This window comes from Fukomys damarensis, unplaced genomic scaffold, assembly GCF_012274545.1.
Source record: "Fukomys damarensis isolate Sample0158 unplaced genomic scaffold, DMR_v1.0_HiC HiC_scaffold_16, whole genome shotgun sequence".
NCBI classification, from domain to species: domain Eukaryota; kingdom Metazoa; phylum Chordata; class Mammalia; order Rodentia; family Bathyergidae; genus Fukomys; species Fukomys damarensis.
Genome location: NW_022900928.1, coordinates 132,164,558 through 132,190,866, shown reverse-complemented (window position 1 = coordinate 132,190,866; position 26,309 = coordinate 132,164,558). Strand labels below are relative to the sequence as shown.

Below are 26,309 nucleotides of genomic sequence, written 5' to 3'. Positions count from 1 at the left end.
TAGATGTTTGGAAGCCAGTCCTATCAAACCCTGGGCTTCTAAGTCAGACACTCCATCAAAGGACACTTTGTCTTCTGTCAGAAAAGACATCCATTGGAAGATGCTACAGAAAAAGGTAGGAAAGGAAACTGAGGAGAAGGACCACAAGGATCCCGCCCAGGGACAGCAAGGGGGTATACAGGTTTTTGAATCAGGCACCTCCTACACACTGGTCTTTATTTCTTAAGTTTGAAAGCATGCATTTTTCCTGGCAACGACTCCTATCTGCTCTCCGCAAAGTCCTGAAAGTCTTCATTGCTGTAATCCCTATTTGAGACCAAGCACCCTAAAGGGCCCTGTCCCACCCACTAAGCACCCATTGAAGTTGTGGTCAGTGAGAAGAAAGGGCCAGGGGCTTGGGAGAAACAGCACGTGCAGCAGACAGAAAAGGCACATGCTGGAGCCACACCAGGAATGCGTCCCACCATATCTTGTTGCATATCCGGTAGGAACTTACCAGCCCTCTCTCTGTGGTCAGAGCCCACCACAGCACAGGTCACACTGTGCATGTGTATACAAGCACACCCATAGGCCCTGTATCTTGTGACAAAGAGCAGATGACTGTCGTATTTTTCTCATTGCTGAGACAAAATACCTTACACCCAAAGTGAAAGGAGGAAAGATCTATTTAGGTCATAGTTTGCTGAGGTTTCAATCCATAGTTGGCTTGGCTCCAAGACAGGGTGGCACGTGGCAGAGGGGCAACACAGAGAAGAAACAGTCAGTGGCAAGCAGGCAGGCAAGATCATGCAAGGGCCTTTAGCAGCTTCTTGCTGTCCCTTTTATAGTCTACCTGGGCTACTAGGATTAGGACAGTGCCAAAGCCATCAGCGGAGTAATTTCATAATCATACACCTTAAATCCCAGCATGACACTCTAGATCTGCCACATCTGAAAAGCCCCATCCATGACTGCATGAGGCTTTGGGGTACACCTAGACACGGGCCATAGCAATTATTTAAAAAGTGGACCTGTCCCCACTTCCTTCCATCCTGAGGCACAGGATGTGGGTGGGGCAGGCTTCAGGAGATGACCACAACAGGCCTCTTCCATGTCAGCCAACCGTGCTGGCTAATCTTGACTGTCAACTCGAATGGGTTGAGCAATGCCTGGGAAATCAGTCAAATACACTTCTGGGTATGGCTGTGGATGCTTTTAGAGACAACCAGATCTAACTGCATCACGGGTCAATTCGCCAATGGGAACAGAATTAGATGGCATCATTGGTAGGTGGTGGAGAGACAGGGCCTCAAAGAAGGGAGTAGATCACAGGGGTGTGGTGCTGGACACTACATCTGGCCCCCAATCTCTTCCTCTCTGTCTTTCTCTTTCTCCTTCCTGGCTGCCATGAGCTTCGAGGCTCTGCTCATGGCACTATGTCCCTCTGCCATGTTCTGCTTCACCTCAGGACATAGCAATAGACCCAGGTGACCGTGGACTGACACCCCTGAAACCACAGCTGACATAAACCCTTCCTCATCTAAGTTAATATTCTCAGGTATATCACCACAGCAATGCACGGTAGACAAACAAACCAATCTAACCTTTAATGAAAGGGTAAAGTTCATATAAAAGCACAAAACTCTTTAATTTTATGTCAGTATTTCATAATAAAGTCGAGTTTTTAAGAACTATGCATAGCCAAGCTTGCAGGCTGATTACTGAAATCCTCAGATAAATCTCCCCCAGTGTGTGGGCACACACATGTGAGAGCGGGGACAGGAGAGAGGAGGTGCTGTGGCTTTGAACTGCATCCAGAATGTGACTGACAGCTGTTGTGGCCGCGGCAGGTACACTTAGGGCTCCAGCCTCCAATCACCAGGGACACCTGGCCCTTCGCGGGGACACACCCCAGTGCACGTCCACCTCTGGGCTCCAGTGCTAGAGCTCAGCCCCCGTGGGCTCCATGCCACCCTGCGGAGCCACTCTCTTCCCACAGCCGGGGACAAAGCACTGAGGCCAGCAGGAGCCACTCACCACTTTGAGCTCTGGCACCGATCGGCTCAACGTCCATTCCTGGCTGTTCACAAAGGCATCTGCAGAAGAGCAGAGAGAAAGCAAAGTTACAAATGAAGGTTCAGCCAAGAGCAGGTTCAAAGGCCCCACTGCGCCATCCTCAATGGGAGGCACACAGAAGGCAGTACAGCCCGCCCTCTATGTCCCTTCGCACCCTCCAGGGAGGCCCGACTCACACCGTCCCCGTTACCCCGCTCAGCTACAGGTAGGCCTTCCTGGTGTCCAGAGCAAATCCGAAGACCATCCAGACTGCTGCCCATAGTGTGATGTTCCAGGAGGCTCCTGGCTCTCTTGGAACTGACTCCAAATCAGCCAACTTTCATTTCCTTTTTCAGTGTGCTAAAATTGTCACAGTGTCCTGAAATGTCCTGCATGTTTGAGCAGCCAGGCAGGCCAGGAACACACTGTCCACAGGACAAAAGCGGCAAGGGCCAGCAGCCACTCTGGACCAGATGCTGCTGGTCCTATGCTGTGGGGAAGGGGACCCCAGTTCTAGGGAAGGGCGGCTAGGAATCTTGGGAGGAACTGGCTGGCAGTAAGGAGCCAAGAAGATGCTCGGCTGATGAGAAAGTGCGAGGGGAGCCAGTAGGACTGTGTCTGACAGCAGAGATGCTGGGCTCTGAGGGGATACAGCAACTGCCCAGCAGGCAGACGGGTCAGCAGAGGCTGGCTGCAGGAGCTCGGGGCGGAAGCCCTGAGGAAGGTGTCTGGATGGGCGACGGGTCCCCAGCACAGCCTCAGAGACACCCAAGCCACCCTCCCCGCACCGCACCCATGCAGACAAGATGGGGGCTGACACTGGAGTGCGATCTCGCAATGCGGCATCCAGCCCAGAGCCAGCCACGCACCCCCTCACTCAGCACAGACAAAGACAGCACCCATGAACTGCGGGAGCCTGGACCTCGGGAGCCCAATAGTGGAAACAGATGGTGACTAACCCTGCTGTTAACCACACCACCATCGAGGTGACAAAGCCATACGCCATACGCCTACCCTCAACTGTTCCTTCCGGACAGTGAGCATGGCCTTACAGAACTCACAGTGGCATGGGACAGTGCAAGAGGGCATGAGGTAAATGACCAGGGCTTTCCCCAGCACATGCACAAGTGTCCAGCCACTGAGCTTCCCCATGGCTGCACTTGTAGTGAACCCCAACCCTGGTTAAGTAAGCATTAAATTCACAGTCTGCACAAGCCAGACAATAAAAATGACCGAGGCCTCAACGCACAGAATGCACCCCAGCACTCTCTGCAGTGACAACGGCAAGGTGTACAACGGAGACACACAGGGTCCCAGTGCACGGCAGAGCACGGTGTGTGCGCCTATAAAACACACACATGCGTGTCCAGGCTGAGACTCTAAGTTTAAGAACTTAGCAGCTGCTGATTTATTTTCGGGGACCAGGCGGCAACTTTCATTTTGCATTTTCCGTTTGGTAGCCTTTATATTTTATACCATTTAGCAGGTAAAAGCTTACACAGTTTTTTTAAATGACCCTTTGGAGTAAAATAAAGACACAAAAGTTCACTGCTTGGGATTTAGCTCAGTGGTGTTGCTGCCTGCCTTGAAAGCACAAGGTCTTGAATTTGATCCCCAATACCAAAAAAAAAAAAAAAATCTCACCTGCTTTATTGCATGGCTAATTCTTAAATGTGTACCACACCATAAGACTAAGTTGATCACAACAGATACTCATTACAAATTAAGCAAGGCTCTATTAAACAAAGATGTAATATATAAATATTTCCTAAGTCAAAAGGAATATACTTTTGTTTGTGGCAACCATATTAATAAAATAAATGCCTGACAGAAACAAACCTCTTTTTTGTTTTGTTTTTGGTATCTGGAGATTGAACTCAGGACTTTGCGCTTGCAAGGCAGATGCGGTACCACTGAGCTAAATCCCCGGCCCTCAAACCTCACTTTAAATAAAGCCATTTAGTTAGAATACTTTCTCGCTAACTCCAACCTTGCCCTCTGGCCCACCGGCAATGCACAGGGACAGGTGTCCCAGGTGACAGTGGCACTGTGGCCCTACACAGAGACTGAGTCACACAGTGAGGGGCGGATCCCAGTCCAGGCTGGTTGCCCCGCCTCACTCTGAAGCCAGGTACAGCAACACGTAAAGGGTTGGTCACCCTGCTCCAGGGCTGGGGACACCCCTGGGAAACATCTGGGCAGCTGCACGGGATCAGCCAACTCCCCAGCCACAGGAGACGGCCCTCATGTGAACAAGCACTCAGGGTCCCCTCAAGTCCTCACTTGGGAAGGAGAGGCGCATGAGATGCCACAAACACTGTTGGAGGGGATTAAAAGGACTGACTGCACCCAGCCTAAGGATCCAATGGGAAACCTCCCCAATGGCGGGCAAATGCCCAGAGGCATGGCCATCCCCAGCCCGAGGGAAAAGAAGACTCCACAATACCTCTTGCCACTGACACAGCCCTGCTCCTTCCAGCCATGCTGGTCTCCAAGGCACATGAGGACCCCAGCCCTGAGCCTAGCCCCCGCCATGCCACATCAGAGCACTAAACTCTGAAGGACACCCTAGCTCAGGAGGCACAGAGTGATGGGAAACTTTCATTGGCAGTAAAAGCCCATCCTGGCTTCTTTGAATGGGGAGACAAGGAAAGAAAGAGCAGGAAAATCAGATACTGAACACCGATGAGATTCTCCATTGAAGATAAACGTTCAGCCTGGTGTACAGACAAAAGTGACCAAAACACCAAACAGTGAAGGAAAACACCAAGGCCCTGCTGTCAGACCCAGCCTGGGGCACCGGTCACGGGCACAGCACGTAACCATTCAGAATTTAAGAGAGCAGCCTTACCTAACAATGGGACTGGGGCCAGTGGCCTGGCCACATGTGCTCACCGGTAGAGAAGAAGTGAAAGTAGCAGGTGCAAGATTCACGGAGATGTCTTTAGCAGGGTATTGTTTTCCACACTGTATTTTACTACAGTGAAGCTTCCTTATTCACTGCAGTGCTGCAGCTGACTGATGGACAGACTGGAGGAGACCCCAGTCCCCATGCATGCTGGGCCAGTACGGTCACTAAGCTCCATCTCCAGGCCCTAATGCCTGTTTAGATTCTCAGTTACAGAAGGTGCACTGTGCCCTGACCTCCAGGCTGGATGCATAACATGGCATCTAACATGCGTGACTAAGATGGGCAACCAATGATCAACACAAACACTGTGGCCGTGGGTGGGGGTGCAAGGACATGAGCGCCACCGTGCTCCAGGTGAGCAGGCTGCGGGCCAGCAGCTATACCACCATGGGGACAGCAGCTGCCTCCTGAGGGACCATGCTCCACAGGGGATGCCACACACTGCCACGAGGGCCACCCACTCTAGAAGAGTGGCGCCAGCAACTCCCTGCACACCGGAGACTCTGCCTGACACCCCTACCTGGACCCTACTCCTGCTCTCTATGGCCCCACCCAACTCTGCCACAAAGGAAGCCAAGGGCCCTGAGCCTTCCTCTGGCAGTGGGCCAGGGACCACAGCAGTTGGGCTCGGCAAACAGATCTGACCGGGGTGGGAGAAACAGACCCTGGGAAAACAGCACAGACCAAAACAACGTCAGTGGAAGTCATGCGCAGTTTCGGTCACCAGGTCCAGCCTGCCCTGACCTCCTGCTGCACCATGCCAGGACCCCGCTCCTAGGGTTGCAGAGGCAGCTGGAGCCAGCTGGAGCCAGCGGTACCTCAGGACAGCATCCCACGCACAGGCCTTAAGCACCCAGAGTCCCTCCCCTAGCTTTGGAGGAGTGCAGCTGCTTCCCCGGCCTCCAAGGAGGCAGAGCAAACAGGGGCAGCACAGGAGCTTCTGGCACCTGTGGCTCCCAGGGCCACCTTCTGCCACACACATCTCGGGGACAAGACCCACGGGACACAAATGCACACTGACACTGATAGAGAGGCCAGACCCCGGGCCAGGGCCAAGATCTGAACAAAACAAACACAAACAGAAACTAGCCAGGGGTTTATTTCAGTCCCTGGAGAGCCATTTAGTTTCCATGGCCTGGACTTTCTTAACACTCCTCAGTTCCTGTCATTCTCTGCTGGTAACATCGGCGTCCCCTGGCCTCATGGTATACCACCTAAGACCCCACCTGTGACCCAGTGGGCCTCGAGAGTGCTACCCAACCTAGCTACTGCCAAAACTACATGTATGCAGAACCATGCATTTCCCCGGGAAATGTCAGGACCTCATTATACTGCAAAGAAAATATGTGCTCCGATTTGGGAAAAACAGACATGTCCCTTTCCTGGAAAACCCCCTTTGCACCAAAGGGCAGAAGCATGGTGAATCCAGCGGGGACAGATGCCCGGCCCCAGCTGTTTCACCATCTCCTTGTGGCCCCGCAGGGATGCCAGACCGTGCCCGACTCCCATGCACTGGGTGTGCATGCGCAGAAGTGGTCCTGCCACAGATGGACAGGGCAGCACAGCACGGTGCTGGACACAGAGCCACCCTCCCTAACCCTGCCATCTCACAGCACCTCTTCCACTTCCTTACTTGATGTCCATAAAGCCAACACTGGCACACGCCTGTCATCCCAGCACTTTGGGAGGCTGAAGCAGGAAGATCACAAGTTCAAGTCCAGCTTGGGCAATTTAGCAATGAGGACTATCGCAGCTGAATGCAAAGGCCCTGGGTTCAATCTGGCTGGCAAAAATTTAAAAACAATCATTTAAGCTTTGAAACTGCTAAGATTTTGCAGAGTGTAAAAAATTCTGTTCTCAGCATCTCCTTCCCACAGCACAGTCTGCCTGCTTGGCAGGAAGTAAAGAAGCCTGTGGACTCTATGGACCTCTGGTTCCAGGAGCAAGCAGGAACAAGGGGTTAAACCCACAGCAGGGTCCTGTGCAGCGGCCCCGTTTTCCGGTGAGCCTGCACTGAGCAATCCCCTGGTCTGGGCAGCTGTACTGCGACTGCCTCCTTGCTCACTTGAAGCCAAAACTAAGAATTTTAGAGAAATGAACAGAAATCTACTGGGATAATAAACCATGGTTAGTTGATCAGGGACCGTGTTACTAGCACTTGGGGGGATGCATGTTACCTCCCTCCGGTCCTCCTCCCTTCCTGAGTCTCCCCAGGATACAGAGGATACAGATTCTCCTAGAGTCCCGAGTGTGAAAGGCTTTCCAAGAACACAGAAATTACAACGAGTAAGGACACAGCCACATCTCTGCAACACAGGCAAGCAATGCAATTCTTCTGTGGCTGTTACCTTGGTTGGTGGACAAACGGCTTCAGTAATTAATTTCAAAGCATGGCCCATGAGCAACCGGGAAGGAAAACTGTGCAGTATGCACAGGACATTCCCTCAGACACAGGGAGAGAAATGGGGGCCGTGGTAATGCGAGTGGGCACATGGAGAGACAGCAGACAGTGGCTCAGTAGGGGGACCCTAGGACAATTCTGAAACAACTGTGTGCCAGGACCATGAGACCTACAGCAGCCACCCCTGTGGCTCCAGGGCACAGGGAAGGTCACACGGGAAAGGCTCCGCAGCAGGGCCACGTCCCGAGTCCTCCCCGTGCCTTCCCAGACTCTCCTAGATACCTGGGAGTGCAGCCCCAGCTGGGCTCCCGTGGGACTCAGAGTCTGGAATCTGCATTTTTCACAGGGCCCCCAGGCTCCTCAGCTCACGCTGTGCAGCTACACCTTCACTGTTCACAGGTGGGCGATGCAGACGTGAAGCTGATGCCAGCCATGTCTTGGGAGTGCGGCCAGGAGCAGCAGGAGGGGCCAGCAAGGGCTGGAAAGAGAACCTGGATGCTCCCTCCTGGCCTTGCGGCAGACGGAGGACTAAGAGGAGGCAGAGGGGCGCCAGATGGCACAAGCTTGACCTTGGGTTACTGTGCTGGTGTCACACTTGGTTTCCCTGCTGTGTGTCTCTCCTAGGGGTTTCTGAGATTCCGCAATAGTCAAGGCAGTCACGGGGCCAGGAAGGGATACACCAACCCACGTGCAAGCCGCCCACTGCCTTGGGAGTGCAGTTAAAGAGCAGGGCTCCTAACGCCCCTTTCCTGGGCCCTGCTGTCCAGTGGGGAACATGGGTGTATGCTGCCCGAACTCACTGTGTGCCCAAGGCAGCAGGACACGTGGAACGGAAGTGAACACAGCAGACGGGGCCTGACACTGCAGTTACACCACGGCACAGGGTCCACAAGCTACAAAGGGAGCTAAATGAGCTGAAAGGAGCTGCTGGAGATCTTATCCTGGGGCCAACTCTATTATACTCAACCTGTGCCACAGCCGCATGGCCAATAAATATGGTCGCACAGTGACCATTTCACAGGATTCAAGCTACAGCAATAAGGTGGTGTGATTACTACCATACAACAGAAAGTCCGCAGGGTCCTTAGCTCACCCTCCAAGCTCCTCCAGGGGCCCAGCTCAGCGAAACACAGCAGAATGCAAGGGCCAGGGCAGCAGCACTCCGATGAAGGAGGGCAGCTTTCAAAGGACTTCAGCGGGGATGCAGAGGCCTGGCCTGGAGGACCCTGGCTTTGCAGGGCCCAGGGGGGGCCCACCCATTTCTAACCAGGCCACCAGATCCACAGCTCCTCGGGGCCCTTCCCCAGGCTCAGCACCATCTGTGAACAGCTCGCCAGGGGAGCTGAAACACCCTCTTCCTGCTACAAAGCAGCTCCTTTGGCTGGTGGACTCATGGACTCTGCCTTCCCCCTCTGAATTATGAATCAGAAGCAAAGCACAGGGCTGCAATCAGCGAGACTTTACATTCTCACGCATGCTGCTCACTCCTGTCACCGTCCTGTTTGGCTCTGGTGACAACAAACACAAGTTCCAGCCAAGACTTGTGGAATTACACACCAGGGTATGAAAGGGCCTGAAACTGCAGGCAAATTATTTTAAAAAACAAACATTATCATCTCGGGGACTGGGATTCCTCTTGCAAAACCTTAAAATTCACAAGGATTTAAAATATTTTTTTAAAAAACTATTTTTCAGCAACAGAAGTGAAAGAATATTTATTTTTATGTGAAAGCATTCATAAAGGTCTAAAACAAAACACAAAAGAAGAATGGAGAAAAAGTGGCAGATCCACACAGGGACCAGGAGAGGAAGAACAGGGGGAGAGGCGAGCAGAGGACTAGAAGACGAGGAGGATACAGGCTCCCCAGTGTGTGCAGGAAGGTGCTGAGTCTCTGCAATAAAGGAAAGAAGCCCATTTCTGTGCCGCATGAAGAGCCACAGGGCGCGCTGGTCAATACCTAAAGTGTAACACCTTCCAAATGAAGAAAGTCACCAGCAAATTTCAATGCTGAGATTTAATTTCTCATTTGAAAACCCTTGACTTTGTGTAAGAAATGGGCTAACAGAGAGGACTGGGGTACCAGGTCCCTGGCGGCGCAGGCTGTTCTTCTGTGGCCCCCAAGATGCTTCCTAACCCCCAGATTCCCTGGCACAGCCCCTCCCGACACAGCAGGCCTTCTCAGTGCACACTGAGGGCTGGGCCCGAGTTGCCACTGTGCCCACACCGCAGACACAGTCACACCCAGTGGCAGTGCCAAGCATCTCTCCCGAGCCCTGATGTGACCCCAGGCACTTCCCAAGCATAGTAAAGTTTGGCTGGGCTCTCCTTCTCTCTCCTCTCCCCAAGGCAAAATGCTGCGAGCCCCAGGGCCCTCTCAAGGGACATTCCAGGAGGTAACTGGAGGTGCACAATACCTTCCCACTGCTTTTCCTCACAATACCCCAGAATCTAGAGCAGGGATGCTCTTGGAGCAAAAAACACAAGGATTCAAGAACAAGAAGGAAAAGGATGAACATTTCCCTTTTCTTCTTAAAATGTAGCATCAGAGGCCACCCCAGGCCCCAAGGGGAGCAAGGATGGGTGAATCGGCCTCATGTGTGGCTGGGTTAAGTCTGGGAGCCTCACTGCCTTGGGAAGGACATGTGCTCCATGATCAGAGGAAGGGCAATGTCACAGTCCTGGCGCCTGTCCTACCATTCTGCCGTAAGCCCAGGTGACAACGGTTTCACCATGAGTCTCCTCCTGGGGATGTGGATGCCTGGGCACGAGGCCCACAGCCAGACTTGCTGAGGGGCACAAACACCCTCAACCTGGTACCTCCACACCCGACAATGCCGGGTCCTTCAGCTGGGTGCTCACAAGGACAATCCACTCGAGGCCCCCGAAACACTCACGTGGGTCTCCTTTCCGCCTCAATTCCCAAACTGTGTGACAGAACAGACCACCGCCACCCAAGCTCAGCCCCTGACCAAAGTCACAGAGAGAATAGTGCACCTGTTGCGTGGATAAAGGTTAAATGAACCCGAAGACCACCACGGAAAGAGCCACCAGCATGAACTCCCTCCCTACTGCTCCCCACTGCTGGCCCAAAACGGTGATCAGGAAGTGTGTGAGGGTGCAACTCGTGGGTCCCTTGTGGTAGCTGCAGTGGCACAGACACCAGATCTCCGCAATTGTATTCACAGGCCTCGGGTGGGCGGGTCCTGCCGTGGCACATTGCCTCTGAAGCCCCCGCGTGGGGAGGGACACAGCGGGACACTGAACATGCAAACCACCCCTCCCGAGGCCTGCTCAAGTCCACACAGGACACCCGGCAACTCCGCCAGTCACTTGACCCTGGGACCTCAATGTCTTTGTCCGGACAGGGGACAGCTGCCACCAGCCCCTCTGCTCTCACGTGCTAGAACCTGCTCTTCTGACAAGGGGCATCCACTCATGCACACCTTCAGCCACTGGGCGCAGTGCCCGCTTCTGCAGGTGTCCAGGCTGAGGCTGCCCAGGAGGCTCGGGAACATGGCTCCTCTGTGTGCTCTTACAGCAACGGGGGCTGGAATGACGGAGACAGGAGCACAACCACGCAGACAGAGTGGGCCCATTCCTCTCTACAGGGTGAGGACAGGGCCGGTCAGGAAGGGTTCTTCTGTGTGCAGCCCAGACACTGGAAACGGACAGTGAGTCTGGGGTGCTGGCAGCACGAGCCCCGCCCGTCAGACAGAAACACCTGGCAAAGCTGACCACCTCCTGGTGGGGGCTCCTTGGAGAAGTCGACAACTACAGTCTGCCTGCTTCTCCCACCATGGCCAGGAGTGCAGCTCTGGCCCAGGACACCACCTTACAGGTTAGTGCACATGCACGCGTGCACACACACGCACCCCTGGCTTCCACCACTCGTGCTCAAACATTCTCAGGGCGCTTTGCGGTCTTGCCTGACTCTCCTTGCTGACGTTCTGGGTAAGCGCTGATCCGAGGTAACAAAGCAGCCACCAGGATGCCGGTGACAGCAGGTCCATGCTGGCACACACCCCAGGTGTGCCAGCCACACAGGTGCCAGCATGGAACTGCACAGGATGCCACACCAGAGAGGAGCAGACCCGAGGCCCGGCAGAGGTGCCACCGTGGTCACGGGCACTGTCAGCACCCGCCCAAGGCTGCCACGTGCTGTCCCCTCCTGGGTGGTTACTGTGCCCACTGTCCAGTGCCTGGTGCTCCACGGGCTCCCCAGGCCACCTGCACTTCTCGCACCCCTTGCCTCCTGCTCCCCTCAAGGGGCTCAGCCACATCCCCCCAACCCGCATGCTGGGTGCTCAAAGAGGGGCACAGGTGCTGTGTGAGCAGGCAGGTGTTAGGGTGCAGGCCTCACCCACCAAACACCACACCCTGAACAAAACCTGGCTTTTCATGGGAAAAACTCCAGGATATATTAAGCATAGTACATTGAGTGTAAAAACTGGGCCACAGGCCACATAATTCACCAGACGGCAGGGACACAGCAGGAGGCTCATGGCAGGGGCAATCTGCGGGCTGGGAGGGTGGGACAAAAAGGCTGCCTCGCTGAAACACTGCCAGGCTACATCCAGGAGACTGGGGAGGGGTCGGGTCCTTGTCATTTCTACTCCTCCTCCCACACCATGAACATCAGACTGGTCTTGAGATTATGAGGTCTATTTGAGAAAACTGACAGACATGGAAGTCTTGAACACATGCTCACACTTTGGGGAGGGCCTGGCACCCATCAGGCCCAGCCCAGCTGAGCCCTGGAGGAATCCGAGCCAGCGCACACACAGCCCAGCCCACCTGAGCTCTGGCTGGGCTGCAAGCCGGCCACTCACTTCTTTCCTCTGGGGGAAGAAGAGCACCTGCTCTGCTCCGCTCCCACATGGGGGGTCCCAGGGATGGAGGGGCTTGTTCCTGGGTGCATGGAGTAAGTGGCACAGGGACAGACGGACACTGGGAGCAGAAATGACACAAAAAGGAGGTTCCGGCCTTGCTCCTCACCCTTTCCTTCACAACACTGAACTTCAGGACAAATGGGAAGCCCATCCAAAGCACGAACCAGGGCACACTTAAGCCCAGACACTGGCAGATTGGCAAGGGGTGACCTTCAGGCTCCCATTCTCAGCTCCACTGATGGCCCCGCCACAGTACCAGCTATTACTGGCTCACTGACTCATCCACTCAGGAAGCATCTCCCGAGCCTGGCCCCTCCCTCTTACTACGGAGCCACCTACAGCTCAGCCAAACAGATGCTGCCTTGGGGAGGGCATCGAGCAGGACATGTGCCACCCGCAGACTGTGGCAAATGCCAGGCCACAGACAAGGGCATGCAAGTGGGAGAGGCGGCTTGCTAGCACTTAGACACCGGCCAGGGGTGCACAGCCAGCTCAGGGGCGGAGCAGCGAGGAAGGAGGCCAGGTACAGGATGAGAAGGACCACCTCAGGGATGAAGGAGAGTGAGCTGGGGCTGTGGCAGGGGCTGGAGGTGTCTGATTTTATTAGAATGGCAGAGGGAGTCACCTGCAGGCTCATGACAGGAAGGGGCATGAGTCACATGGAGGGAAGGGAGGGGAAAGATGGGTGCACAGGTGTGGATGGGGGGGGGTCCCTGGATGGGCCACGTGCGGGCAGAGTGCTGGAGGACACAGCAGGGCAGATGGGACCTGGTGTTATAACCTGACACAGGGACGAGGCCAGAGGCGAGGTGCAGGGATGGAGGTATGCACCTGCTGGGAAGCACCACATTTACACCTGGGGACACTGGGCAGGGACAGCAGGGTCCTGCAGGGGGCGTCTGCTGGGGATTCCCCCTAAATCCTGGCTTTGCAGCCTCTGGGATGGTTACTTGAAGTCTAGCTCAGTATGTACACTCAGGCTCTGAACTTATGCCCCTTCCTTGAGTTATATCCTTTTAAAAAAGCTCTATTTGGCAACTTGCAACTTGCCAGCAACTGTATGAGCGACCATGATTGAGCTTTTGTTTTTTAAATCTTGTAGCACACTGGATGTTTGTGTCTACTGCCTGACACCAGCCACTGTCCCCAGGTTTACCCCTGTGCTTCATCCTTGTGGGGAGGGGTGTGGAACATGATGAAGGCTACATTCGAGAGAGAAGGAAGGGAAGGGAGAGATGCAAGTCCTTAGGGCAGGGCCTCTGGGCTCCCTCCTGCTACAGCTTGGACAAACAGGTAACCAGCCACTGGGTCTGCGGTCCTGCGCTGGTTTGCATCTGTTCAGCCTAATCCAGATGTGTTCAAGTCACATGCACAGATGACCATGGTTATTTGGTCACTAGAGACTTGTGTGGCAACATGGAGGAGAGAGAGGGGAACAGGCCAGTCACAGGCTCTGTGGAGCCTGACCGATGGGGTACAGCTGGGATGATCATCTCCACACTGGAATAGGTGTGCCATCCCCTTCTGCTCAGTGCTGAGGAAACGTGCAACAGTACCCACCTCCAAAAGCACTTGACAGGAGACCAAGGGACCTTTAAAGACCCCCATCCCCTAGCTTGATCAAGGGCTCCCACATCCACTGGCAGTCCTTTCCCTAGACATGACGGCCCAGTAGCCAGGCAGACAGCACTAAAAACAGATGTTGGCAGGCAGGAAGGCATCCAGTGCCCAGAACCCTGGAGCCAGCTGGGCACCCTTCCCTGGGCCCCTTCCAGGCCTAGATGAAAGAACTGGGGTGGGGACAGGGATCTTCTTGTGAACGCTCCCACCCCATCCCACTCCACCTAAGCACTTCAAGAGCCCAAACTTGCAGCCTAATTGGAGAAGACCTGGTGGTGAGCAACTTCCAAGAAGGTTTCTGGCATACCTAAAATAGCAGCCTGGAGTCTGCCAAACCCTCAGGCCAGACCTGGAGTGTTTATCCTGCTAGATTTAGAACTCCGAAAATAAAACCATTGATTTTGACTTCTCAAAACCAATAGTACAAGATTTGAGAAAAACAGCAAAACACAAAGGAGAAATAACTTCCCTCAAAGATAGGGGAAAAGCAATGAAAATCCAAGACCAGGGCATCCACCCTATGCAGACAGGAGTCTTTGGGGTCAGGGCCTACACTTTCCCCAGGTGAGCAAGCACCAGACACAGTGACACCAGCCACAACATGTGGTGCAGCCCCGAACCGTGTCTCTGCAGACCCGACCTCAAACCTCTCCTCTGGTGCTGGGGAGGCCTGGGTGTCTGCCTCATGGAAAAGCTAAACTTAGCCACACTGTCTTCCTCAGGTATCGCTCTTGCTCTATGTTAAAAGCTGTATCTAAAAGCTTCAAATGTAGTCAGGCTGGGGCACACATGGCAACCTTAGCACTCTGGGAGGCTGAGGCAGGAGGATGCAAAGCTGGAGCCCAGCCTCGGCAACTCAGTAACTTAGCAAGAAACTGTCTAGAAATAAAAATATTTTTAAAAAGGCCTTAAGATGTAGCTCAGTGCAAAGGCCCTCCCTGGGTTCACACTCCAGCACCATAAAAATACAAGGAAAGTGTCAAATGCACAGTATCAAGTGCTCCGATCTGGGCTCCTTCCATGCAAGACAGCTTCACCTCAGAGCTGCCCCGCCTGGCCCACAGATGCAGCAGTTTGCACGATGCCACCCTGCCTGCCTCCATCTAGTCGGAAACCTGTGCTGCATCTCTCTGGAAACTCATCAGTCCACTGACCCAGGCTCACTGCGGACGGTGCTCCACACCACATGGAGGGCTCTAGGGCCTAGGAAGGACTGTGCAGGGCAGTGTGGACACAGAAACCCGCTCTTCCCTTTACTCTCACTGCAGCTCCATGCACTTCAGCACCAGGGACAGGAGGCGCTCCCCAGGCTGGGCTGTGCATCTGCTGCCCCTGCCTGGCCTGGATCGGGCTTCTCCTTAACCTCCCTCCCTGTGGAGAGGCACCTCTGTGCACCTCTGTAGACGGTGCCTAACCCCACTGCTCTATGGGACAATGATCCAGCACACAGGGCCCACTGCTAGAATCGGCACATTGACCTCAGGGCACACACCCAGCCCAGTCCACCCCAGAGCTGTGGCTGCTGCCACTGATGGAGCAACAAAGCCAGGCTAAAAACAGGCGCTTCAGCTGTTCTCAAGGGTGCGGTCTGGTGGCAGGAGGACCAGACTGACAGGCAGGATGAGGTACCCAGGCCTGGCTCTGTCATTTGCCACCTCTTCCTGAAGCAGTCACCAAGGGTTCCAAGATTCATCTCTCTGTGCACAAGGAATGGACAGCAGTTTCCATCCCCGCAGTAGCCACACCCTTGTTGGAGTCCTAATGAGCACATCCAGTGTCACAGCAAAAATCTCAATGGGTGAGACACCGAATTCCCACTTCCCCATACACATGCAAAGAGAACACTGCATGAGTGGCAGCTTCAAGCAGGGGTGCGGCTGTTTCTGGAAGCGTCCTGCACTTGTGGGGGGTCAGGGTCATAGCCCCCAGAGGCAGAAAGCTGGGGCAGAGACTCCACAGTGGGAGGCTAAAAAAGGAACACAGGACAGTGGGGCAGAGCTGTCCCCACACAGTCGGGCTCACAAGCAAGCACACGGGACCTTGAAGCTCAGCAGCCAGATGATAGTCTGGACATCCAAAGTAGTGATCCCTCCACCAGGCACAGACCAGGATGAGCGAGGAAAAGCTCGGCCTAACTGCCCCAGATCAAAGCAGAGGGTAGAAGAAAGGCCCAGGAAACATTCTCCCAGCAGAGCCCCAATTCCCTGGAAAACGAGCTCTCCCTCGAAAGGCATGTGCAGTGACCGAAATCATTCAGCCCTTCCTCGCGCCTACCAGCACCTCCAAATAAACCTCTGCCTGAGTTCTGAGAAGGAGCTAACTGATCGGAATGAGAAGAGCACCTCTGACGACAGGAGAAACTGGCAGGCCAGGCAGCCAGCAATGCTCCCCTTTATCAAAGCACACACCTCATGGCTTATCAAGTCCAACTGATATGGTCAAATCAATCTGCCTGGAAACGCACCTAGCGTGGACTTTACAATTCACTGGGCATTATGCACACAATTCCAATCGCCACCACACAGATGAGGCCACCACAAGCCCAAAATCAAGTTTCGAAGGCCTGCGTGGAGGGGTGGTTCCTAGATGAGATTAAAAAGGGACGGGTTCACACTTGCCACCTAGAAATGGGAAAAGTTAGTGTTCCATCTAAGAGCTTTCTCTTTCTCCAAGGAATTGGTATCAATCTTAGTCTTCAAAGAAAAGGGAACCACCACAAAGGTCCCCTGCAGTGAGGAAAACTAACTGTCTTAAGGATGTAAGTTTGTAGCTTCTCTGCTAAGAACAACGTGGGCTTCCGAGCTGGGGTTCAGGAGGACACTGAGGCCGAGAGAGGCTGCGGTCAGCTCCGCCCACTTGACATCAAAACTGCAGACTGAGCAGCAGTCTCGAAAGTAATGAAGGCCACCAAAATCACGAGGGCTCGGACAGGGAGGGGAAAGACACTGGGGAAGACCAAGATGCTTTCCGTGGAACTAGAACTTGGCAGTGGACTCTGCATCTGCTGGTCCTCCTGACCAAGCCCACACTCGAGGGCACCACTTCGTCTGTGATATCGAGCAGGTGACAGGATGTCTACTCTGCGAAGCAAAGCAAACTCACAGTATCGGAGCTTTGCCTTCCTAAAGCACGGCGCCTCATGAACCATGCCTGCCCAGGCAGAGGGTCTTGGTGCCACCGTCCACCTGACCTTGCGCCCCCCTTGCACAGCAGCTCTTCCTTCCTGCCTGGCCCCAGCCCAGCCAGAGCTGTGTCTGTGTCAGCTGTCACTTGGAAGGCTTCTGCTTTAACAGCTCTAAGCATAGCTCAAATTCTGGAAAAGAGGTCTGGTGCTAAATCATCGTATTTTTCCAATCAAAAAGATCAAGCAGTGCCACCAGAACGGTATGACAGGTCACAAAACAAGACGCTCATGGGTCCGTGACTGTCCAGATTCAAACACCTTGTTTACGTGAGGAGTGGCGGGGACCCGAGTCCCTCCCATCCTCACTACTGTTCTGTTCTTTCGGGGCACAGGGGAACACTGCAGCCTCTTCTGGGGGCCACTGGAAACCAGAGAAGATAACAAAAAGGACACTCGGGGCATCAGAGGCCTCGTGCCTTCCCATGGGAAACAGCAGGAGGCATTTTGAGCATCCAAGGGACAACCACATGAGAGAGGCTAATGGGGCTCAGTGTGACCCAAAGAGATGAGAACCCCATCCTGCTGGGCATCTGAAACGAAGGAAATACTGAAGGACATCAGATGGGTGGACGGACGGACAGATGAAGGACATTCTCAGGCAAGACAGGCAGTAGCCAAACACGACCAGGAGCAGGACTATGATTTCTTCTTAGTGACTTTGTATTAGGCAAGATGACAGGCCCTCTCCTGAGGCACAAGCTCCCCACTGCAGCACAGGCTGCAGACCCTGCTCTCCAGGGAGCACAGGGCCCCGGGAGCTAAGCCTTCAAGATGGGCACAGCATATTCCCCAATCAGACTGGCCCGAGGACTGATGTGAACCCCACCATGTGGCAGGATCCCAAATACCCCGAGGCAATACCCTGGGTGTTCCTGGTAGCTCTAGAAGCCTCCACCTCAGAGGAGGAGACCCTAGTCCTCAGACTTGCGGACGCAGCTCTGAAATACAACCAGGTAGCGGCTGCCAGAGAAAAGGTGGCATCCTTCACAGTCAGCAGCATCCCTCTCCTCTACACGGAGCAGATATCACGCCCAGACTCACACTCCAGGAAGCGAGGGAGACTCCGCTCAGGCCAGCGAGCCCACGCGATGTGTGCAGAAGGGCTGGGTCCTCGGGATCCACCACCGTCCCAAGGCTCAGCAAGCAGGGCTGGGGTGCAGCTGCAGGGGAGCACTTGCCTAGTGTGGGTGAGGACCTGGGTTCCAACCCCGCAACACAGGAGAAGGAGAAAGGAGAGAAAGCGTGCAGGCCAGGCGGGGTGTCCCAGGCGAGGCGCATTTTCACCCAGCTGAGCTTGGGTGAGTCCAGGCTGTGTCCCTCCCCAGGCCAGGAGTGGCGGATATCACGGACCCCTGAAGGGAGCTTGTCTGCAGTTCTAAACCTCAGCACCTTCCAGGCAGCACGTCTTCAGCCACCTCAGGGTCATTCATACTCCTAAGTTTAAATTTTAGCAAATTTAAACTAAGTGTTTAAAAACGCCAAACTTATTTATCATCTATAGGTTTCATAGACTTATTAAGTACAGATACAGTACATATAAAATCTAACAAGCATCTCTTCCTTTAGGCACAGGGTCTCCTCTGGCGTGGGTGCCCCTCCCTCTGCTTGCTGTCTGTCAGTCTGTCTGTCCCTGGAGGAGGGAAGCCTGGGACTAGGAAAGGTGACACAAGGGCACAGCACTCAGATGAGCCCGCTGGACAGACACACATTCAGCTTGCACAGGGAGTGGAATGAACCCATACAGGGAGCTGTCTTCTAGGCACAGAAATGCCCAGGGGAAAGGATGACTGTTCTCCCTGTTTTGGACCCGAGGGTGCACTGGCCACGTACATGACAAGAAAGGGTAAAACTGAAGGTCATGAGAAACCACGGGTGGGGGGGGGACTGTCAGCGTGAACAAAGGGTTAGTGTCTACCAGGCATTTCAAGTTCTAAGAGATCCACCTGGCCACGTGTCTCACAGACTACAAAGTGGGGCAGCAGCGAGCTACATACAGGTGCCTGCCTTTGGGTCTTTTGTAAAAGCCCACTACAGTAATAGAGGCACGATGCTGGGCCATGTGGCTGAGAACTCGTTCTCACATCCATGTCTGCCCCTTCCAGGGAGTCGGCCAGGACAAGCAATGGCATAGGGCTTGGTGCCAGGCAGGTAGGGTTCAGGGCGGCCCCTGCTTGTCAGGGTCCCCTCGCTAAGGCGGTGCTGTGGTGATTTTAAAGTTCCCATGACCCAGAGAATGTTCTTCCTTTCTGCCATCAGCACAGTGTAACTCACGTACCTGATATCCACCCGAGTTCTTGTGCCAGAAAGCAACAGAGAAGCGGTAAGAAACTCTTAAGACCACGCTTGGCTGTCACCCACCCCCTGGATGCCAAAAGGACAGTGGATCAGGGCTGTGAGGGATTTCACTGCCCAACCCCAGCCCAGAAGCCTGGAGCCCAGAAATGCTGCCCCTGGTGCAGGGCAGGTGGGAGCAGAGCAATCCCCCAGCTCCTTCCGGCGGGCGCCTAGAAGTCTAATCCTCAGCTGCGTCTGTAGAAGCAAACAGGTGCAAAAAGCAGGGTGGGAGGGGAACGGGCAGAAGCACAGTGCAAAGGATTTCTAGACAAACATCTTTCTTTATGTTTGGGAGAGAGGACTGGCTACAAATATCATCAAAATCCCAAGTCCTGGGAAGACTAGAAAATGGGGTCAACCCCCGAGGACAAACCCCGCAGCCCTCCTGACACCGACACCTGTGTGCCTATGGAGACCCCAGTAACACAGCCCTTGCCCCCGCAACAGCAGCCTCATCCAAAGCAGGAAGCTGAGCTTCTCACCATGTCCTCCTAGTTCCGAGTTAACACCCTTCTAGGTTTCTCCAACCTGTGCCAATTACTGTGCTCCATTTACGACTGCTCCTCAATCACCGGGGGAAGCCTTGTGCTCCTCTCTTCTCTTCCAAATCACAGATGCTCAGTCTTCAGCTATTCCACCTTCTCCATTCCTGCACCAACCAGATCCGGAAAGCAGAGATGACACCCACAGGTAAATCCCAGAGGCAGCGGACTCGGGAAAGGCTGGGGTCTGGTTTGGGAACTGCAATAACCAGAAGAGTGAGCTATGCAAGTGCTCCAGAGCTGCCTGGTACCAGAGGAGGAGGAGGAGCTGCACCTCCTTCTCAGGAAACTGAGATAGGGTAGTTTTGTCCCACCCGCCTCCCCTATGGGGGATAGAACTCAGGACCTTGTGCTTGCCAGGCAGGTGTGCCACCGCTGAGCTAAATCCTCAGCTGTTTGTGTTTCTGATTTTGTTTTTTAATAGCTCACTGGAGCACAAAGGAAAACGAGATAAACAGCCCTCCTCTACCCCAACCTAACAGAGTAAGTAGCATCTGAGTAATGCCAATCTGATGCAAGAACTAGAGAGGGCAGGGGGCTGCACCAGAAAGGCTGGTGGCACTGCTTAGAGAGTCAATTCTCAAGTGTCTGAGAGTCAGGAGAACAGCTCAAAGGAGCCCTTGCAATGCCAGACACAGAGGACGAGAGGAACACAGCACTCCCTTTGACAACCATCTCTAACAATGGACGTCCGCTCACACGCATGATTACCCCACTGGCCCCCGAAGGCAGTCCCCCGAATAAAGGGGGCCTTCTTGGTGTTGACCAAAACAACAGGTAAAATCTGGCACCCAGGAGTCACCCCGGAAACGAATTCCATACTTCTTCATTATCCCAGACAAACAAGAGTGTAGCAAAGCAATCCCTGCCTCCACTTCCTCTCGCTCCCTCACAGAACGGGCCCTGGAAAATTATCTTCATTTGCCAGAGAAGCCAAAAGGATCCTTTTCCCCCAGCTCTCTCGCTAGGGTGCCCTGCACTGAGAGGACAAGGGAGAGTTCCCATCGTCTGGGCAGGCACGGCTTACTTTAGGCTAAGTTTTCTGAGAGTTTATTTACATCTGTGAGTGCTGAGAGGATTGGAAACCTAGGAAAAATCTCAGCAGCAAGAGAATACAAGAAAACAAAGGGCCAGGACCATCTTTGCCTTAAAACCAGCCGCAGGAATAGATGAGCACCAGCCTCTCTCCCATGATAGGTGCATCTGCACCAGAGTCTCCAGTAAATCAGCAGGAGGCAGGGAGCTAATGCGGGGAGTCCCTGCATACATGGAGCAACACAGGGAGTAGAATTCTAGGGTGGCCACCCACAAAAAGGAAAACATCAGCGCCACAGCAGACTCTAATTTAGGCTGAACAAAACCTCCTGGAGTACCACAGCAGTCACGGGCAGATGGCCCTTCTCTCAAAATAATAAAAAGACAAATAATCTCCCCTCTGTTTGCTAATCTGCTGACCTTAAGACCAATTGTGGTTTTAATCACCTGGCCATACCAGCTCCAGCTGCACCTCCTCCATCTCAATCATTTGGTTATTTTCAACAAAGAAAACGTTTCCCCTCTTTTTCCTCCTCATGGCATGTTAAATTAATACAGTTCTTTCAAAGCATTACAGAAAGAAAAACTATTACAAGGCCCTGGGTTATATCCCTGGCCCTGCTTTGAAGCAAAAGAGGAGAGGAGGAGGAAAAGGAGGATGGGGGAGGGGGAAGGGGGGAGAAAAAGGAAGAGGAGGAGCAGAAGCCATCACTGACTGTAGGAAGATTCCTATCAGAAACAAAAATCTTGTGCCAAAAATTGTAAAAAAAGATTGTGCAGTGATGTCCTTTTATGTCAGTGTTGGTATTGGTCACACACACCTGGGGACATGAGTTAAGACTAGAAATGACTACAGAAATCTATTGTCTTGCTGGCAGACAGTCCTCTCTCCCACCAGGCAAACTCCTACCCATCCTGCAATGTCCAGCTCAATTTCCCTCTCTGTAAGACCCCATCAGCTGCTCCTCCTCTCATCTTCTGTGTCACCTCATCCATGCATCAGTTCCTCCCACCAAGAGTCTATGTGTCACACAGTGCCCCTCTGTGCAGAAAGCAGGGTGCAAGGCTCTGCACCCAGCAGGGACTAGCTAGGGGACAGGCGGAGGAGGTGACCACTACACGCTGAGTCTCTAGTGGGGAGCGCTGTGCAGAGAACAGCCACACCGTCCCTGAAGGACCCCATGGAGCTGATTCACCAGAATGCCTTGCTTTCTCTGATAATGTGCTGCTGACCTCTGGAGACAGGGCCTGTGCTTTCCTTACCTCCAGCACCCTGCTGACCAGGAACCGCAGAAGCAGCTCAATACACTTTACTGCAATATCAGAAGCACGAGACAACTAAAAATTTCAGAACCGCCACCAATGCACGCAAACAAAGGCTATCTGTTAACTGGATAGCCAGTTTACTGCAGCATGTCTGTGTTGACATGTAACAGGGGCATTTCTGAATATTCCCTTGGTGCCAGGATACTCCAGCCCAGTCTGTGACAAGGGGAGATGCTAGCAGGTGACCTATGCTGACTTTGGCTCCAGCTTTGGGATGGACACAGCCCAAGCTGCCAGTGGTTCCCCAAACGGGTCCCTGGCTGACCTTCCTCCTCCTGAAACCCCAGGGCAGCTGCTGTCCCCCAAGTGCAATTCAGTCCTTCTAATAAAAATGATGGCAGCAGTTCAGTTACAAGCTGGGGAGCCTTTATAGGAAAACAACTCTATGAACTTTCCTTTCAGTAACAAGACTGAGTATGTATGCAAACAGCTCAAAATGTTTCAGTGAAGAACTCTGAGTAACACAGTTTCATTATAAACCCACAAGTGATGAGTCAAGTTTAAATGTATCAAATTGCAACTTAAATTTCATTAAATTCTGTCTCTTCTCCACTAAAGGTTTTGTTGCTTTTTCAGTTTTTTTGCTTCAAACTATAACAGTCCTGGCCCTACAGTTAACTGAGTGATACAAATCAAGGGACTCAGAAATCACGGAACAAAGCCACTGATAAAATGGCCCATCAAAAATCGGCTGTAAATTACCAATCTAAAAGGCTAACCTCAGTCAGAGATGTCAGTGAATCACTACTGCTGTAATCAATCCTCCCAGACAGCAAAAGAACACCCTAAAGACAGCTCTGGGATAGTGGCCAGTTCCCAGAAGCACTGGCAGGACATGTGGGAGCACCCTTAGGGATGCCGGGGGTCTGTATATGGGACTGACACGCTACAATGTCACGGATCATTTATCACTTCTTTCCTTGTCTTAACATACACCTTTGCCAACAGAGCCTGCCCTAATTCATGTGTACCAGGTAACAGGAAGCTATGCTCAACTGAACACAAGGTCTTTCTGAAATGTTCGCTGTTGTGACAAAAGGGAGCTGTGCGGAGCACCTGGGGTCAGCTCTGGTACCTGGGGAGGCCCCTGTCGCACATGAACAGGGACAACAGGAGAACAGGGAAGAGCCTGCACAGAGGAGCAGCAACAGGGTCAGAAACAACAAGGGAACCGTCCCACAAAGGTAGACACTTCCACCCACGCACCCCATCTGCCCTTTAAAGTGAGGCTCTCCCCTGAGCTTTCCTGATGACACCTTACTAAGACAGAGCACCAGTCTGGCAGGGTGGCCCATGACAGAGGCAGCGAGACAGAGACAGAGGCAGAGAAAGAGCACTTAATTCTAGGAAGCCAGTCAGACTACTTAATGCGTTAGTCTTTAAAGTTACTTTTTCTATAACCACCTTCCAAACTTAACAGCTACACACACACACACACACACACAGGTTTTTTAAGAAACACAGAGATTCTAACCAAAGGGAAATATGCACTGGGTGATGTCACCTCTCATTTCCTTTACATTTTCATGAACTACAAACCTTAAAATAGCATGGCCAAGCCTTAAAGGTAGCCAGGGACAGGCCTTCCGATGCCATCGTGTTCCAGATCTATAGTAGTGTATCTGCAATTATGAAACCCCCAAAAAGGTCTGAGCATGGAACATTTCTTCACAGATATTTGAGTGACAAAAGCAGACGTGAACCAACATGAGGCCATTAATCCCACTGAGTGTACTCCGTGACAGAAGAGCGGGGCTGGCCAGCCTCATGGATGAACACACTTCACTTTTATTTTCCTAAACCCAAAATGTCTTAAGCCTGCACATCCACCAGCCCCTTAGAAGCACACACAGGGAAATATGCAGGAGACCTTAAGTTAGGAACTGGCACCTAAATTCTGAATGCTGTTACAGAAAACTAATGTATAAAAACTGGAGGAATTTAATAAAATGAGAAGCCCGAAAGCTGTGGGTAGTGCAAATTTTGCCTGTAACAGGTACATACAACATTGCTGGCCTCACCAAAAGACTTTACATTATTTCTGCCAAAAGCAAAGATTTTTATCCAGGTGAATGGTGCAGCTTTCTGAAAAATAAAATGATTACGTAGAGCTTTAAGTGAGGGCCAAGAGCGCTCTCAGCGAGTGTGCTGTCACCTAGCTTATTAAAGGCACTAGGTTTTTCTGCACAGCCCACAGATGCCAGCCACACTGTTGTGTCTCACACCAATATAATTCCTTCCTGAGATCTGCCCACAAAGGACAAATAAACTGAGCATGACTATAATTATTACTATTATTAACTTTTCACTGCCCTGTGGGGAAAAATTCCATCACATTTCACACCCTTACTATTGCAAATCTGCTGTCCCAAAAGCAAACACCAAAACCTCAAATGCTTTTAACTTCTATCAACAGATACAGTGATGAAGAATTTTCTTCACTCTAAATCGTGTCTGTGCGTCTTCCTTTCCCCCTCTCTCCCCCACTAAGTAAGATAGGTACGTGTCTGTAACCCAGGCAGCTAATTACTATTTTCCACGAGTTCATGAGAAGAAAGATGGAAGCCTGCTATTAGAAGGAGAACTGGGACCTTCAGACTTCAACTTCCTGTAAACACACATGGCAGCAAGACTTCACACTAGCCAACGCTTCTAACAGAGTACCCCACGCAATTTTCTACCATTTTAAGAGCACAGAAGGAGGCATGGGGTAATAATGGTCAGGGTCAAACTCCACCTTTTCCAAAGTCAATGCTCTGAGGCACCTCATAGCAAGATGTGCGAAGCAAATGGAAACAACCCAGGCTCAGCACAGGTAACCTCATGTGCTAACCCTCTCCAATGAAGCCCTTAACGTGAGTACCACCCAGTCCACTGCTCAGTTTCAAGCATCCTCTACTCCCTTCTGAGAACCATGCGAGGTCTGTAAGAACTTGACCATTTGGCCTGCAGTTTGCCTTGATAGGTAAACAGGGCAGCATTTTCAGATGAACCCCAGATAGGTCGGTGAAGTTAAGTCCACTTGGGAGGAAAACTCTCCAGGGCTGGCTGTTTAACAGGTGAAATCAGCTAACCAAAGCCCACAACGCCAGTCCTTCAGGTACGTTTTTGGTAATCAGGTTAAAGGTAAGATTAAGGATTTTCCCGCACAGGCAGTCCACCTGCCAGTGGGTACACAGCTTTCGGACATTCTACCTCCCCTCCCAGGAGTAAGGGGGAGGCCTCTAGATCTCCCTCGTGCCCCAGCCTTTTCCCTTTAAGGATACGCAGCTGGGATCTATTTTTGCAGTTTCTGGAGCTTCTGGCCCCAGTTGCTACAGCAAGATTAAATGATTCTTGCGACAGGCTACTACTGTCCCTGCCTCCAGAACCCCTGTTGCAGGCCCCTGTAAGACAGAAAACTGAGGTTTCAAAATAGGCTGCGGAGCTGGTGCTTTCCTGCCAGTTGGCGAGCAAGGCAACCCCTAGGAAACAGAATCCTGTTCCAGACCCTCTTTCCCCATGGAGCTCCTACTAGGTAGCGCTTTGGAGAGGGGGCTTGAGTCCCTGCCCTCTCTGTACCCCTCAACCTCAGCTGTGAACTGGCTTCACCACCAGCTCCAGAGGCGGGAACACCCCGATCACCCAGGACACGCATGGGGAGGGGAAGGGGCCACGAGAGAGCTGTATCTGTGCCCTTGTCCTGGGTGCAACCCACAGGGACCGCGGTGGCAGGCAGGCAGGAAAGCAGGCACACAGCGGCGCGCTCCCAGCCTGCTAATGGAGGCAGCTGGGCCAGCACCTGCTGGAGACCTGCAGCACTCTGACAGAAGATCTTTCCCGCCAAGCTCCCCAAGGCCAAGGGGACAGACTTGGAAAGGCACGAACACACAAAGCCAGGGCAGGGCCAGGCTGCTGCAGTACCGGTGGGCAAATCTGCAGTACCGGGGTTCACATCCGGCACGGCCACTTGCGGGCCAGCTCGTGACCCGGGCGCACAGGTCCTGGAGCGCACTGCCCAGGCCCGGCGTGCACCCGCGGGCCAGGCTATTG

The 26,309-nt window shown here is 53.0% G+C and overlaps 1 protein-coding gene across 8 annotated transcripts in view; it reads right to left on the bottom strand.

The window, feature by feature from the left end:
* Agap1 (ArfGAP with GTPase domain, ankyrin repeat and PH domain 1) overlaps positions 1-26,309 on the bottom strand; it is a 468,989-nt gene that overhangs the window by 309,920 nt on the left and 132,760 nt on the right. For 7 of the 8 annotated variants that reach the window (XM_033764720.1, XM_033764715.1, XM_033764721.1 and 4 more), the window contains exon 2: positions 2,017-2,075. Coding sequence is in view for 4 of the 8 variants with exons in the window: in XM_033764715.1 (XP_033620606.1) it covers positions 2,017-2,075 (59 nt within the window). In the remaining 4 variants the exon portion in view is untranslated. Of the gene's footprint in view, positions 1-2,016; positions 2,076-2,233; positions 2,296-26,309 lie in introns of those variants that run through there. The other variant, XM_033764719.1, reaches the window with a different exon arrangement.